This window comes from Rhinopithecus bieti, unplaced genomic scaffold (assembly GCF_001698545.2).
Source record: "Rhinopithecus bieti isolate Rb0 unplaced genomic scaffold, ASM169854v2 scaffold_10706, whole genome shotgun sequence".
In the NCBI taxonomy this organism is placed as follows: Eukaryota; Metazoa; Chordata; class Mammalia; order Primates; family Cercopithecidae; genus Rhinopithecus; species Rhinopithecus bieti.
In genome coordinates this window covers 2,005,184-2,022,689 of record NW_016806811.1, presented here as the reverse complement: position 1 = coordinate 2,022,689, position 17,506 = coordinate 2,005,184, and the positions used below count along the sequence as shown (strand labels likewise).

Here is a 17,506-nt window from a genome sequence, read left to right as displayed (position 1 = left end):
TATATATAGATATATATATATATATATATTTAGAACTCATACAGTATCCTTTTGCATCTGGCTTATCTCTCTGTAGTTTCTTGTTGATTAAGAAATTAATGAGGAGTAGCAATAATATAAGAATTGGAAGTGTAAGGTCAGTGAGGATGTATCAAGCAATAATTACTAAAGTTATATTTGGAGAATTTGTATTTTGACTATATTAAGTCATTTGATTATGTCCAAGCTTATTCATGGTTGTATAATGTTTTGGTTCTGCTACTTGAAACACCTTAATTTACTTCATTATGCAGTAAGAGGCTCCCAAGAATTTGTGCATAAGACCTCATAAATAAGGACAATATTGGTATAGACATGGGTGTGCTGTGATTATGTAAAATAAAACAATAAGCTAAAATATTCAACCAGAGTAGTATTGAAATTCAGTATCTCAGTCTTTAAGGGTAAGAAGCTAAAATAAAATTGGAAAACAGTAAATAATAATGTCAGTCATGTGCAATAATTTACGAGAGAAAAGACTGTAAGTCATTGATGGTATTACATTTCTTTCATCTTATTTTTAGGGTTGCTGGAGAAAGATAACAATTGATGACTTTCTGCCTTTTGATGAAGATAACAATCTATTGCTTCCAGCTTCAACTTACGAATTTGAACTGTGGCCAATGCTTTTGTCTAAAGCTATCATCAAGCTGGCAAATAATGAGTATGTAATGACACATTGTCACTCACATGAATAGAAAAAAGCAAACAAAAATATTAACTATACATTCATATTGCATAGCTTATTACATAACCAATGTAAATGTTCTAGTATAAAATCAAATGTGCGAAAGCCACTGATTTGTTCTATTAGCTTAACAGTAACACAAAATTCCTCCAAGAAAAAAAATACCCAGGAATTATTTTATATTCAATGCTGACTTACTATGAATGCAAAGTTGACCATGAAAAATAATACTTCCTTTAATAGGAGAAAAAATTGTTTTGTGGAAGAAAATATTGGTTCATCTAAAACTGAATAATATATCCTGAAATCTAGTTAAAGTTTTAGGTTATGTATATGCAGCAATAATTTAATAATCTTGAAAAACCTGAACTTTTCTGAAAGATGTCAATGTGCACTTCATGATTTTGGTAACATTGGTCACTTTTGATATATTCATGATGAAAACTACTTATATTTTCTTCAATATTCTTGCAAAATTGGCTTCTGTCTTATATTCCTGCCTGACTTGTGCACGAACGTATATGAGACGCGTCTGCTATGCTCTATTCTCTCAGCTTACACTTCCAGAGAAAAGAAGTCATATCATCCTGGCCCTAAAAATACAAAAAAGCTTTGATGATTGAGTTGGAAATGCATGGCAATTTTGCGTCATTGTTCACTGGAAGAATTTTCACATACATTGCACAGGCTGGGATTTTATACACATCCACCTCCTGCAGTTTGTCAAAGATTCTTGATATTTAATAGAACATACCCACATGCTTTAACAGTAGATGTTAGACATTTGCTCACAGCTCAGCCCCTTCCCCTTCTATAAACATTGCAATGTCATTGCAATGTCAGTCAGAAGCCAGGTCTGCTTTGTGTGGATTTTCTTTAGGCACAGTTTCATTTTTCTCTCCCAAGGCTAAAAAACAAAAACAACCATTCCTACTCCCATCCTCTTCATTTCTGCTTTTTTCTTACCAGCCCTCAGTTTTCCTTTGGGAATTAGTTTCACCCAGCTTTTAGCACTTAATTGCAATGATCTTTACAAAAACTCAGCCCAGATATTTGTAGGTAGCTGAATATCACTAAGTATTCATATTGGTGGCATGTTCATTTATTTGGGGAAAAATATGTTCTGAATGTTTCTAGTTCTCAGACATAATTTGAAGTTCTGAGAATCAGAGCCGCTAGAGCAGTGAGGCATTGAATACATGACCTGGATAATTGGAGTCATATTTTATCTTTCTTAAAGCTATAGTTCAGTAGAACTTTACAGCAACATAAGTATTGGGGTTATTATGCTTTTTTTAAAAAAATCCAGTTAGTAAACAAAGCAACAAGCTAAGTGTAATACATTTCTTGGGATTTCTAGTGGAAAGTTGCCCTATGTGGAACAATTTATATTTTTCCATAATTTTTTTCAGATTTTTACAGTACATAGTGATCTGAAGTACATAGTGATATGAAGTTTAGCTTACTACATTTTCCAAATTAACACATAGTAACTTCAATGTCAATGTGAGATATGCAAACAAAAGAACATTTCTATTTGATTTGCAAAGTCACTTCATAAATTTATCCAATGAGGAGTTTAGACTAGTCTGGAATCTATCCCAATAGACACTTATTATCTTTGAAATAGGTAGACATATAGAAATTCGTAATCTGTAAACAACAAACAGTGCACATTTTAAAGTAATGGCGCATGTGACTAAGATAGTAAGATTTCTCTCTGAAAAAAAGCACACATGTGTTGGTAATGCCATTAACACCACCATTGACATATAGTCAGCTGAAGCCTTGACTCCCGGGCAGAAGGGAGATATGGCATTTTTGTGCGTAAATGTAAATAGACTAATAACCTCTGGGGAAAAAAAAGAGGCCTGATGAGAATAGCGACATTGGTTAATCACATCCTCATTTTACTTTATGCTAAGCTGACAGTTTCACTCTTCTGTATAGGACAGAAGAGATGTTTCTGGTTTCTCCACAGTTATCTAAGGATTTCTGATGCCCATCTTGACTTGCCATAGATGAGACTGATCTAACACACATCTTCAAAGACATCTTAAAATAATTACTGAAATCAGAATGATGAAAGAGACTGTTCTGTTTTAAAAGAAGTCTATAAAATGGATTATATACTAATTATATATTTTATAATACATAATGTGAATATATTTTATGTATGTAGCATTAATATTACTTTTAGATCTTAAAAAATGAAGCATATAAGTATGCTTTGCAAATACAAATGAAATTAATTATATTATAAATCCTACTTCAGTGTTTTAACAAATGATTTAGCTTCTGGGATAGTATTTTTAATGCAGATTGTAATGAATAATCAGAATATATTGCAGTTTATTAATGATCCCTAGTTCTTATATATCTTTATGTGTTTTCAAATGTTGCTACCTATAACATTATGCATTTTCTTTTTTAGCATCCATGTAGCAGACAGGAGAGAACTGGGGGAGTTCACGGTTATTCATGCACTCACAGGGTGGTTACCAGAAGTCATTTCTCTTCAGTACGTTTGATTATTAAATTGCTTATATCTAATTTTTTCTTTCTTCCCAAGACTTCTTTAAAATACTCCTAGTCTTTAAGAAAATTTCAAGAAAGGTCATGTTTTGCAAAATTTGGGGAAAAATATCATTTTATAGTATTACATAAAGTTCCTTGGGAATTTCAGGGTAAATTCTATGTCCTTATATAGGAGAAGAATGACCCCCATAGGTTCTTCGTTGGAACTGACTCCTGTAACAGAATACACATTAACAAAAGAAAACACACAGCAGCTTATTACCATGTAGATTTCCATGGGAAATATACCACAAAGAGCAGTCAATTTTTACAGAAGTGACAAGACAAAAGAAAATGACTTTGAGCCTCTACAGGTGGCAACTTGTGGGAAGGCAAATAAATGATAGATAAAGGCTAGTTAAGAAAGTTTGTTCATGTACATTCCTCTGGTACAATTTTCAGGCCAGTAAGGGTCCAAAGCTGTCTTCAGTGGTTAACATCTGTTCTCTCTGGTACAAGGCAATGAGGGGCAGGATGCCTCTCAGTTTTTGTAAATCTATGTCTTGCTTTTAGGTAAATTGAGGGAAAACAGAGTTTCTGTGTATCTGTTTCTTCATAATTGCCTGTAGCTCAGCAATCCTTCATATTTTGGGGTGGCATGTGCAGGTCTCCCACACTTATATATATACTACAAATTTAATATTTAAATATCTGATGTACAAATATTAAAACAATGGTAATTATTTATTATAGTAAAACATTTGCAAACTTCCCTTTATACTTATAAACCTATCACACTTACTTCAATATAGAAACATAAAAGCAACTTTTAATTGGCCACATCTGTATGGAAATAATCATAAGAAGACAGCTATTATGCATCAAGTAATTTAGTATATTACTTCTCATTTAAAAATCACAGTCCTGAAAGGATAGTCTCCTTTAATCATCCATATGACCCCATCAACTAGGTGTGCATCATTTCACATGAGGAAACTAAAGCTCAGAGAGGTTGAATTCCCCCAAACTAGGAACATGTAAGTCTTGCTGGTCCAAAGCCCACAGTCTTTCTTTCATATGATTCTAGATATATAGAAATTGCTTCTTTATGTCCAAAAATAGCTATTAGGTAAAGAATAGAATAGAGACATTGTTCAATTTAATACTGACTTATAATTTCACAATAGTTTTATTTAATACATAAGGAATATAGATGCACTATTTTATCATTTTACCATTGACAGTTGGAAAAAAATCAAGATCAGGTGCATAGAAAAGAATTATAACAATAGATTTGAATATACCATTAATTCAGATACTGACTTTTACAAGATGATTAAATCCACAGTACAGTTATCAACCTGGACCATCTCTGATCTTTGACTGGTAATAGGAAGCTGCAATTGCCCAGGGTCAATAGATATTGGAGGAGGTTGAAGACAGGCTCTAGTAACTTGGATTCTGCCATCTTAACCATATTTCCAGCAGGATAAACTAGGGGTTGCTTTGTTCAAATAAAAGTATTTTCAGGGGAAAAAAAAAAAAAAAAAAAACTGGAGGGTAGGAACTGATCTTGTTTTTATCTTAGGAATGGCCGAGATGGCACTCTTTTTTATCTTCTATTGGAAAACCTTTTCTTAATATCTAAATGACTTCCTGACATAATGTGGACAATGTTAGTGAGAGAAATAGAGAGACAATGAGATTTTGAAAGTATGGAGCTCTCTAAATTTTTATACTTAGTGTTGATGGAATGTTTACAGTTTTTCCTGTGCAAGTGCAATTTTCTCTGTGCAATAGTTAGTAGAGACACCAGAGACATGAAATCGTCAGAATTCTACCAGAGGATGATAAAGAAACAAGATATCAGAATAATTCACACCAAGAAAATTCATAAAATTTTACCTCTGAAAATCAAAACAGAGTATCTTCTAATTTTCCATGTAATAATAGAAGCAGAGTCAATGACATGTCTGGGTGGGAATTCGAAATCCAACCATTTCAAAGGACTCTTGTTGGCACGTGTCTCTGATGCATGGTCTGTCTGTGAACATGGCACTCTGCTGCCCTGTCTTTAAGCCTAATGGTCCAAGAAGTTATATGGTCTTATTCCATGGTGTTTCAATAGGTCTTTTTCATAGTGTAGTATATTTTATATGGTAGATGGGAAATACAACCTAGATTTTGGATTCAGAAAAGTCTGTTCCTATCCTGACTCAATTATTTGCTGGTTGTGTGATGCCATACAACTTAACAACCTCCTAAACATCAGTTAATACTGTATAACCTATGTTCCAGAGCTGTCATGGGATCAAATAAAAAAAAAAATAAAATGTGCTAAAGGCCACTCTACTGGGTAGGGGGATCCAGGGATGAATAGGAGGCAGTTCAGGGAGTTGAGCAGATCAGAGATGTTCAGGGAGTTGAGCAGATCAGAGATGCACAGGGAAACAAATTATTATTTTCCAGCCACCAGTTCATTTCTCTTGTTTTCCTCAGAAAAAAAATCTAAATAAATGAGTGGTTTATACACACAGTCTTCATCTCCTCAACTCCCCATTTCTTCTCATCTGACTCTTTGACCTTCCCTCTCCACCACACCAGTGAAATGACTCTTCTTAAGGTCAACAAAGTCCTTAACGTTGTCAAATCCAGTGGTCACGTCTCCTGCCTCATTTACTTGCATCCCAGTATGTGATCCTCTTAAACAAGTTATTTCCTTTTGCAACACTTGCTTCCCTTGGTTTCCACAGCAACACACTCTCTGAGCTTTTTTCCTTCTTATTTTCTGCTCTTTCTCAGCCTTCTAGGATAGTTCCTCAACCAACGAACAGCTGCTAAGTGATGGTATGTAGCAGGACTCCTGTCCTGTAACTTTAAATAACAAACTGTTTGACAATGACTTTCAAGTTTATGCCTGGTCAACATTGCCTGACCTCTAGACTGTGTTTATCTACAACTGCCTAAGTTACATAGCTATGAGGATTTTCAAAAGTGTATCTTAAACTCAGAATATCCAGAAAGGAACACTTGATTCTCAACCTCCCAAACTGCACCTTCCCTAGAATGCATCATCTCAGTGAATTTCACTACCATCCACATATTTATTCAAGCTAAAGAAAAAAACTTGAAGTCATCCTTCAATGCTCATTTTTCTCACCTCTCACATATAATCTCTCACTAAGCTCTGTCAACAGTACATTCTCTACTTACTCTGAACCAATTTGTTTCTCTACATCTCCATTATTAGATTTATAACTGGTCTCCCAGGGTCTATTTTACCCTCCTTTAGTTAAGTTGGTAATCAGAATAATTTTCTAAAGTATAAATCAGATCATGTCATTCTCCTTGCTTAAAACCTTTCAGCGTTTAACTGTTACGCTTGAATGAAGTTCTACAGTCTTGACCATGATCCTCAGAGATCTGCACTGTCTGATTCACACAGTCTCTGACCACATCAATGTCTTGGCAACAGTTTACTGGTCACCCAAGTCTTTTTTTCTGTTTCTGAAATATATGAAACTCACTCTACCTTGCGGTTCTTTCATGGGCTGCTCTTATTTTTATTTTGTTTTTTTCTGCCTCGAATGATCTTTCATCAGATTATTCACTTAGCTGGGTATGTCACATTTGGGTCCCACCAAGCTTAACCATCAACTCCTTAGACAGGCCTAGTTGAGCATCCAGTGTAAGTTATTCCTTCCCCAAGTTATGCCACACCTCAGCTTCCCTTATTTCATTTTCCTCATGGAAGTTATCACTGCTGTTATTCTCTCTCTCTCTCTCTCTCTCTCTCTCTCTCTCTCTCTCTCTCTCTCCATCCATTGGATGTAAAATTGTCCATAAGAACAGGGACCCTCTTTTGTTTTGCTCAATGTATTGCCTTCTGTGTAATTCCTGCAGGAGGTAATACTTGAATTGATCTCAAAGGATTAGTTGAAATGAATGAAGCTGATCGAGGTGGGAAATCCAACTCACAGAAGAAAAAATATCAAGGAAATAGAAGAAGGTAGGGTGTAGTCCCAGAAAAACACATGGTTCTGCAAAACTGAATTTCATGCTATGGAATTCTAGAGGAGGAATGGGGTGTGGGACAGGAAAGGTGGATAAGAGCCGGATAGCTAGAGAGGCCTTTTATACTATGCTGAGACATTTTTACAACCTCCTTAAAATGATCAGATGTCATTAAGGGATTGTAGACCGGAGGATGACTTTATCAGACTCATGATTTTGAAAGATTGCTCAGAACCTTAGGACAGCAAATGGCAGGAGTGGAGCAGCGACACTGGCTTGTGCAGTATTCTTGCGGGGGTGGGGGGGGGTCTTCTGAGGGCTTCTCCCGAGGAAGTGGTGATGAGAATGGAGAAAAGGTGATCCACTGCACTGAGAAAAGGTAGAATCCAACTGACATTGTGTTTTATTTGAAGGAAATTTTAAAGAGAGAGTCTTGTTCATTCTCAATTTTCTGCTTTGAGTACCAAGTAGAAGGTGATGCAGGGCATTTTTGTTTACTTACTTTGTTTTTTATTATTTGTTTGGGACAAATACCGATTAGGTGGTTGTATGTGTGAGTCTGGATATCAGGAGAAAGGTTTGAGCTGGAACTAATGATTTAGAGGTTACACACATTTATGGATAAACTCAAAATATGAGGAAATACTACGTAAAATGGCAAGAACACCAAGAGGAGAGCCGTGGGAGAAGACTTAAATTGTCAACAGAGAGCAGAAGAAAGGGAGTATTCAAAGGAGTCTGCAAGGAATTTCTTTAACAACAGAAAGAAAACCAGGAAAGAGGGATGTTATGGAAGCCTCAGGGAAGAGTTAAAAGAGGAGCAAGAAACAACACTGTCACATTCCACAGAGAAGCCTAGTGAGATAAGGACCTTCTGCATAAGTGATCATGCATGCGAAAGTGTCTGCCACTTAATAGATGCTCAAGGACATGTTCTTTCCCTGTCATGGTTGTTAACATGATGAGCTTCCCTGCCAGGGTGAGTGATCTCTGAGATAACACTGTGGTTTTGGTCGCTTTGATTCAGCAAAGCCCAGCACACAGTAGGCACTCAATGAAAGCTGGTTGAATGTCTAATATATAATGCTGTTTCTTTTAATCAAAAATCTGAGTAACAATTGAAATTATTCATTAAATAGCAAGTTGATTTAGCTGTCAGTAATTTCTTGCAAAGTTCAAGGAAGAAAAAAAAAACATCGTTTGGAAATTAATGTTGATTTCTTTTCTCTTAGCCCGGGCTATATGGACAAAGTTTGGGAGCTCCTGAAGGAAATATTGCCTGAGTTTAAGCTGTCAGATGAGGCCAGCTCTGAAAGCAAACTAGCAGTGTTAGATTCTAAATTAAAAGAACCAGGGAAAGAAGGGAAGGAGGGAAAAGAAATAAAGGATGGAAAGGAAATTAAAGACATGAAGGAATTCAAACCTGAAAGTTCTTTGACAACACTAAAGGCTTCTGAGAAAAGCGACAAAGTTCCAAAGGGTAAGATATTTTACATCAAAATGTGATTCAATATGGACATTACATATAAATGCCTTACAATCGTATTTAATGTGTGGCTAGAAATAGTGGTTTTGAGCCACACCCCAAGAGAGCATTCTTGATCTCACACGGTAAGGAATTCAAGACAAGTCACTGAGTCGAGTAAGAAGAGATAGTTTATTGAAATCTCCTCAGTTACAGAGTAGGGCATCCTCAGTAAGCAAAGAAATGTGCTCTCTTTTCTTTCTTTCTTTCTCTCTCTCTCTCTCTCTCTCTCTCTCTCTCTCTCTCTCTCTCTCTTTCTTTCTTTCTTTCTTTCTTTCTTTCTTTCTTTCTTTCTTTCTCCTTCCTTCCTTCCTTCCTTCCTTCCTTCCTTCCTTCCTTCCTTCCTTCCTTCTTTGATGTAGTTTCACTCTTGTTGCCCAGGCTGGAGTCTTGGCTTACTGCAACCTTCATCTCCCAGGATCAAGCAATTCTCCTGTCTCAGTCTCCCAAGTAGCTGGGATTACAGGCACACGCCACTACACCCGGCTCATTTTTGTGTTTTTAGTAGAGATGGGATTTCACCATGTTGGCCAGGCTGGTCTTGAACTCCTGACCTCAGGTGATCCACCTGCCTCAGCCTCCCAAAGTGTTGGGATTACAGGTGTGAGCCACTGCACGCAGCCCAGTTTTTCTTATCTAGGAATCTTATCTATGTAAAAGCCAAGCTAAGCTAAGCTGTCCTGACAGCATGACAAAATGTAGTATTCTATTGATTTAAAGCAAGTTCAACTTGACATTTTAGTGCATTAAGTACATCAAAGCATAACAATAATTATCTTGAAAGGATACATTGTTATGGGCATTGGGACATATGGACATATTGCTATGGGTATTGGCACATCTGGACATTCTGCTGTTGTAGGAGTGTGTCCCTTGCAGGTATCATTAGGCTGTATCTTCAGCTATAAACATGTAACGACGGTGGGTCATGACTGGCACGAAATGTGTCTTGTTAGTCTTAAGATGGAGGTGAACTTAAGTTGGGGTTTCTCGGGACCTCTGAGGCTCCTGCTTCCCTAAGAAATACATCTTTATTGTCGTTATCCTTTCTTAAGTTTTTGTGACAACTGCCATGTAATTAAGATCTTTCTTTTCTAGGACTTTAGGACTTATAACGGTGTTTACTGTATGCTAATTATTATTCCACATTTTGCTTTCTTTGAAAATCTAAGGCAATTCTCTACTTTGATGCTACTAAATTAATCTAATATTAATTTAGGAAGATACATTAAGCTCTGAATTTCCATTAAATACATATTTCTCCTATTTAAAAAGTAAAAAGTGGCAGAACTTGACAATGATGACTGGTGGAACTGCGAGCTGCAAAGCACGATAGATGGTGGTACTGTTTAGGAGAGATCACAAAATGATTTCAAATATATTGAAATTGAGGTGCCTTTAAGACAACCTAGTTGATTTTCCATGTCAAGACTCCTAGGCTGGTGATATACACTTGGTCATTGACAAATGCATGCTAAATTAAACCAAGAATGATATTTCCCAAGGAGACGGTATAGAGTGAGCAGATGAGGGAGGCTGAGACTGAGTCCTGAAGAAGCAGAACATCTAAGAGGTTGATATAAAATGACGAGTTGCTGAATGAAGAGTAAGGACCGGCCAGGGGAGCAGGGACAATATCAGCAGAGTATTTTGGCATCGGGGCCAAAGGAAAAAGTTCCTTTGGAAAAAGTCCTTGGAAAAAGTTCCAAGAACCAGAGATTGTATTAAATATGGTGGGAAGATGAACTATGGTGAAAATTTAAATTTCTCAATTATATTTTGTGATATGGAGGTCATTGCCCACTTGCGAGTGAAGGGAGTAGAAGAGACATTGGAGGGGAGTAAGAAGGAAGGAGGAAGTAAAATAATGTATAAACAACATTGTGTGAAGCTTGGCCTTGAGGAACAGGAAATTGCAAAGTGGAAACTGATAGGGAAAAATGTGGGATGCAGACAGAATATGTATTTGTGAATCTCGTGAAGGAGAATTGAGTTTTTTAAAGTAATGACTGAGAAGATCCCACTGAGATGACTGCAATAGTATACATTTTCTGAGATGAAGGAACAAGTTCCACACCACAGCTCCAGGGGGATTGGGCCAACCCAGGGAGAGCAATGGCTCCTCCATTCTCATAGGTGGACACAGGTCATGGGGGAGTGGATACAGGTGTAGGTGGGTAAACAGGTTTGGTAGGAGAAGATGAGGACTTCAGACCAAAGACTTCTACTTTTTGTTTATATACAACCTAGTTATGAGCTGAAAGTGAGGTGGAGGTGGAAGATGTAGACTCTCGCAGAGATTTAAAATAGATGTGGCAAGGTTTGCAGAACGACAGGAGGATTGCTTCCAGTGGGACTCAGCTGCCAAGTTTATTCAGAGTGGGGTTTTGCCAGATGGGTGGGATGAAATGACAGAGGAGCAATCCTTATATAGGGTATTGGCAAAAACACATTTCGGTGAGCACTGTTGTATACTATCCAAATTTCTATGTGAGACAGTTTGATTTTCTTCTATTTATAATTTTTATTATGTATTATTTTAAGTCACAAATTCTGAATAGAAGTTTGAAAGCTCTTGAAGTCCTATTTGAAAATTATACATGCACTCAAATATTGCTTCCTAAAATCAGTTTTATTGAATTAAGGTAATGTATACAGAAAATTCACAAATAAAATTCTGATAAACTTTTAAGAACCTAAATTTCCTGGTTAAATGTTTTATCCTATGATTGAAGTTATAGTTATCTTTATTTTTATATCTAATTTCAGTGTTAAATCTACTGAAAAAGCTAAGATATGGGCTGGGCATGGTTGCTCACGCCTGTATTCCCAGCACTCTGAGAGGCTGATGCTGGCAGATCACTTGAGCCCAGGAGTTCAAGACCAGCCTGTACAACATGGTGAAACCTTGTGTCTATAAAAAAGAAAATGAAAAGGAAAATTAGCAAGGTGTGGTGGTGTGCACCTGTAGTCCCAGCTATTTAGGAGGCTGAGGTGGGAGAATTGCTCGAGCCTGGGAGGTCAATGCTGCAGTGAGCTGAGACTGCGCCACTGCACTCCAGCCTGGGCAAGCAGAGTGAAAGCCTGTCAAAAAGAGAGAAAGAAAAAAAAAGCTAAGATATGAAACATGTCTATTTTGGATGTTCAGAAACATTATAAGTAATGAGCAACCTGACCAATGATGATTACAAACTCAGCAGATGATGCATAGAATGAAATGACAGAAATCTATAATTTCTGTCTCTGAATTGAGAGAGATTTGTTAGGGAATTTAAAAAATCTTTGAGAAAAGTATTTTAAGTTGAAGAAGAATGTTTTATAGATTGAGTATATGAATGAGGATTCAAATGGTGGGAATAGTTCTGGATACAAGAGCTTTATTACCCAAGCCATGTAGGCAATAAGATGCTGGTTTGGGACTTTGGTTGGAGTCTGGGCTCCACAATAAAATATTTTGGAGTCACAAAACTGTGTTTCCTATAAGTGGAGAACTCAAATAAGGAAAATCTGAGAGGGCTCTACATTTAGGACTTAACTTTCAGTACAGGCTTTGCTGTGTTTTGTTTTTATTTTTAAAATGAGAAAATTACCTTGATACTATAACCTTATATGAATAAAATATATTCAAATAATTATCTTCATGAAACAAAATTATGTGCAGTAGATAAAAGGCAATGCTGCATTTATTTCATAATATATCCAGTTTTCAAAGTTCTCCCTGGCTTTATTGTGGTGTTTCTAATTAGAGGGATCATGTTTTAGAGAAATTATGGCTATACTTTTACATTTAAATAATACTATTATTTTGGCCTTTTTTATTTAAGACAATGACTGAATAAGAAATATAGCTTGAGGTTGTCTAGCTAAAATATTTATTTTGATTTTTTTCATATGTTAGAGAAAGCAGATGCAAGAGACATTGGGAAGAAGAGAAGTAAAGATGGAGAAAAAGAAAAATTCAAATTCTCACTTCATGGTTCAAGACCCTCATCAGAAGTGCAGTACTCTGTGCAGTCCCTATCAGATTGTAAGCTCCTAATTTCTTAGAATAATAACTAATTTAGTTGTTTCTTAAAATGCTGGAAAACCTTGGAACATAGAAATACACTTTTTCTTTTGAAATAACTAAATAAACTTATTCAAGGTTGCCATAAATGCTGGGTTCTCTGATGGGTGGGTATGTTGGGCCAAAGTCCTACCAATGAGACAGAAGCCTGCTTGTCCAAATTAGAGTGCAACTGTCACAGAAGAAGTATCCACATATGGGAGAGGGTTCTGCTGTCACTTTCAGGTATTTCTCTAAAAAATACTCAGGTTAAATTTATCATTCAAATGAAGTAAATTCAAAGTTACTTGTTTGAGTGGTTAGATGCCAGCCACCAAATGAAACAAAAAGTCTACATCTGGCTCCTTGCTCACAATGGGCCTCCAGATCTTTTACTGTGTTTTAGAAAATAACTGTGAGGCTGGAGACTCTAGAAGTCATTGTTTATATCACGATACTGACCACCACACTTTTTTGTGTATCACATTGTGACTGAGTGGATGTACAAGATCTATTTATGATAGCCTCATTGTATAAAGGTCAAGTATTTTTGTGAAAATGCTCGGGTTTCTCTGTCTATCACTTAAAATCACATTGGAGATCTTTCGTTTTAATTAATATCTTTCCAATTTGGACTTACGAATTATCTCTAAAGACCCCTAGGCTACCGCACTTTTGTCCTCTGTACTACCTAAAACAGTCTAGGTATAGAAGCCTTTAAACAAATTGTATCAGGTTGAAAGAAAACATGCTGTAAAAAAATGATACCTCAACCTATTCAGGAGGAAGACTAGAGTGTCTCTTTTGAAGCTTTGTAGTCTCAGCTTTGACTCATCTATCTTGGTGCTTGGTGCAGGTTATCATTTTCACCTCATCCTTCATTAGCTACTCAAAATACGTATTTTTACATCTAGTAGTGTGCTTTATTAATAAATTTTTATATTTTTTCTTAATATATTATGATGATTTGTATGAGGACATTTTAATAATTATGGTTTTTTACTTTTACTGAAACATGCCTAGTGATGTGGATAGAAAAAAGTCACTATTGTATTTTAATTCTACATTAAAATCATTTTCTTATATTGATATTTTAAGCAATATTTTTTGATAGTAAGAAACATTACATTAGCAGACTTACTGATGGTTCTTCATCTTTGTGAAAATGGCTAAAACTTTCTCTGACTTCTTCCTTTGTGAAAACAAAAGTAATGATGCCTCCTTTCTCCTGCTGAACTTATAGTTAGGGTCATTCCAACACATAGAATGTGGTTCGGTTTGGACTGTGGAGTCAAGCTGCTTGAGTTCAATATCTGCTTCAACACTGAGTGTATAATTATCAGGCAAGTGATAGAGCCTCTTTAAACTCAGGATCTCTATAAATCAGCATCATTGTTTTGGTGAGGGTCCTTGTGAGAATCAAGTGTTGAATCCAGGTAAAGTGCTTAGCACTCATTGGAAGAGTTACATTTTAGCATACTTACCGTAAAAGACTTTGCTAATTCTTGACTGTGCTAAAGGTACGGTATTAGAATGAACTCTATAGGAGTATTTTGTTTGGCATAAATAAAAGGGTGGCCATGTGAACTTCCTTCTCCCACAGAGTTAAATCTAAGTGCATTTCTGATGGTGTTATAATTCATTTCCTGCAATCAGCTGCTTTGGTTTCACTTGTAAAGGAGATAATTGATAGACAGTAAGCATTCAAGAGATAACTGAGTTACAATTCAAACTCATATGGAAAAAATAACATGACATTTATATTGTTTGTTTGTTTGTTTATTTATTTATTTGACACAGAGTCTTGCTGTGTCACCCAGGCTGGAGTGCAGTGGCGCAATCTCAGCTCACTGCAACCTCCACCTCCCAGGTTCAAGCAGTTCTCGTGCCTCAGCCTCCCAAGTAGCTGGGACTACAGGTGCATGCCATTACACCCGGCTAATTCTTGTATTTTTAGTAGAGATGGAGCTTCACCATGTTGGCTAGGCTGGTCTCAAACTCTTGACCTCAAGTGATCCACCCACCTTGGCCTCCCAAAGTGCTGGGACTATAGCCATCTGCCACCACGCTTGGCCTATATTCTTTATGTTTGATTTGATATTAGATGTGTTGTAATTAATTCTGATAAGTCACTTAAAATTTAATATAAAGAACCCCTGTTTTATTAATTTTTTCAAAATAGCATATTTATCACAATGGTCATTAAAATAAAATGGTACTCACAGTTTTAAATGCCATAGGAGATATAGTTTTATAATGGCAGAAGACATGCAGAGATTTATGTATATATTTATATGTCATCTAATATTATCCAATGCATACCCTAATAATGACTTGACATTTAAGATTTCATTTTCTTATTTCCAAAATAAGTGTATTCATTTAGGTACACTAGCTGGCATGCCTAACAAATGACTCTGATGTCATATATATTTCTTTCTCAATTAAAATAAAAAGACTAGTGTTAATCACTGGCAGGAAGTTATTTTCTAGATGGTATTGAAGACACCCATGCTCCTTCCATTTTATGCCTTTTATACCTCTAGCATTCTAAAGTTCTATACCAGCAGGAAGAAAAAGAGCTTTGAGGATTGCAGGAGTAAGGTGTCTGAAATCAAAAAAGCTATATTGTGTATCACTCTGGTCTCATTGTATTGAAGATAATTCAGTCCAATGACCACACCTGACTTTAAGAGGAGTTGGAAAATATGGAATGTGGAATGTGCTAAAGATCGATCATTTCAGGAGAAAGAGGATGCCATTTGGTGAACAATGATCAGTCTTCACCACATTTCACTTTCCTGATCACCAGATACCCATTTCACTCTTCTTCTTACATGTATATTCAATACTTTCCAAGAGTCCCAATCCAAATTATTATCCAGTAATTGCATCTAGTTAAAATATCCAGGATCTCCAAGTCATGTACATGCACACACATGCTTACAGATACACCCATATGTATCCACTCCCATCTCTCATGTAATGTTTTCATTAATGTCTTTCCAATTTGGACTAACGACCAACCTGACCAATGATGATTACAAACTCAGCAGATGATGCAGAGAATGAAATGACATAAATCTATATAAGTCACAAATTCTGAATAGAAGTTTGAAAGCTCTTAAAGTCCTATTTGAAAATTATACACGCACTCAAATATTGCTTCCTAAAATCGGTTTTATTGAATTAAGGTAATATACATAGAAAATTCACAAATAAAATTTTGGTAATAAACTTTTTAAAAACCTAAATTTCCTAAATTTAAAAACTTTCCCATATGAAGAGGAACACAGTAACTGCAATATAAACTCCACTCATAAAACAAAATAGCAGGGGACACATTGTAGTCACTGATCATTCGCAATTCTAAAATTCGGCTGAGAAAGTCCTGTTAAGACCTCTTTCCTGGTATAGAGGGGAAGTTCTTTGGCACCGATTCTGCTCTCTTGGAGGAACTCAAAATTATAAAGTGTAAAGTGGGTTTATGAACCTACACAGTCTTACTCCAGAGTTCACACAGCTACTGTGTTATCTCTCCTCTCAAAATCTATGAATGTTAATAGTTTAAACTGTAAAACTTATTGAAAACTTTTATTCTCCAAATAGCTAAATTTAAAATGTAACTTAAAAAGAAACTTTGATACAAATGATGACATTAATTACAAATACCAAAGTTTTATAAGAATGAGTAATCAGATCCTTCCAATATTTGAGATAAAATGATTATCAGAAATATTAGAGATTTGAGTTTTGCCAATAACTTATTAACTACAGGGTAAGTTAGAATTTGTGTAGTAATACAGTAATAGAGTTCAGTATCATAGTAACTTTAAAAAAATGGTTTCAAAAAAGCAAAAATCAATACCATTAGAATATGACTCAGTGTAAGCTGGATATTTTCTGACTGTGAGAAATACTGCTAGCTTTTCACAATTTCCTCCTCTTCCTAGGAACACAGTTGTGCTATATTTTCCCAGCCTCTTTTAAATGAGATGTGGCCTTCTAATTTCTAGCCCACAGGACATGAAGCAAAGTGATACATACGAGCTGTAGACTGACCTATACCATGTTCTCAATTGCAATTCCCCTTCTGTTAGCTCACTGCTGTTGAGAGCACAGTGTTAAAGATGGCAAAACCACAAGGAGGGACACAGCAGGAGTATGTGAATCACTACCTGGAGATCTGCTTGCTGGTCAAGAACGTTCATTTTGTACTTTATATGAACGAAAAGAAACTACATCATGTTTAAGTCATATTTTTTAGTGTGTTCATTATAGCAGCTACAATTACTTCATGATAAACTAACTCTTGTCAGAAGTAGAGTACTAATAACAAGATGAAATTATGTGGTGTTTGCTTAACAGTAGAGTAGAAGGCAGTGAAGAAATAGTATCTCAAACTTGAGGAAACCTGGGGATCTACCTCACACAGCTAAATATTTGGTAAAACCAGAACCTATGACAATTTTTTTTTTTATTATTATACTTTAAGTTCTAGGGTACATGTGCATAACGTGCAGGTTTGTTACATATGTATACTTATGCCATGTTGGTGTGCTGCACCCATCAACTCGTCAGCACCCATCAATTCATCATTTATATCATGTATAACTCCCCAATGCAATCCCTCCCTCCTCCCCCCTCCCCATGATAGGCCCCAGTGTGTGATGTTCCT

The 17,506-nt window shown here is 36.0% G+C and overlaps 1 protein-coding gene across 1 annotated transcript in view; it reads left to right on the top strand.

Annotated features, from left to right (window-relative positions):
• Positions 1-17,506, top strand: part of ADGB (androglobin) — a 243,402-nt gene that overhangs the window by 74,876 nt on the left and 151,020 nt on the right. Inside the window, 4 exon segments of the mRNA XM_017877613.1 lie at positions 564-703; positions 3,162-3,248; positions 8,491-8,738; positions 12,682-12,810. Coding sequence (XP_017733102.1) covers positions 564-703; positions 3,162-3,248; positions 8,491-8,738; positions 12,682-12,810 — 604 coding nt within the window.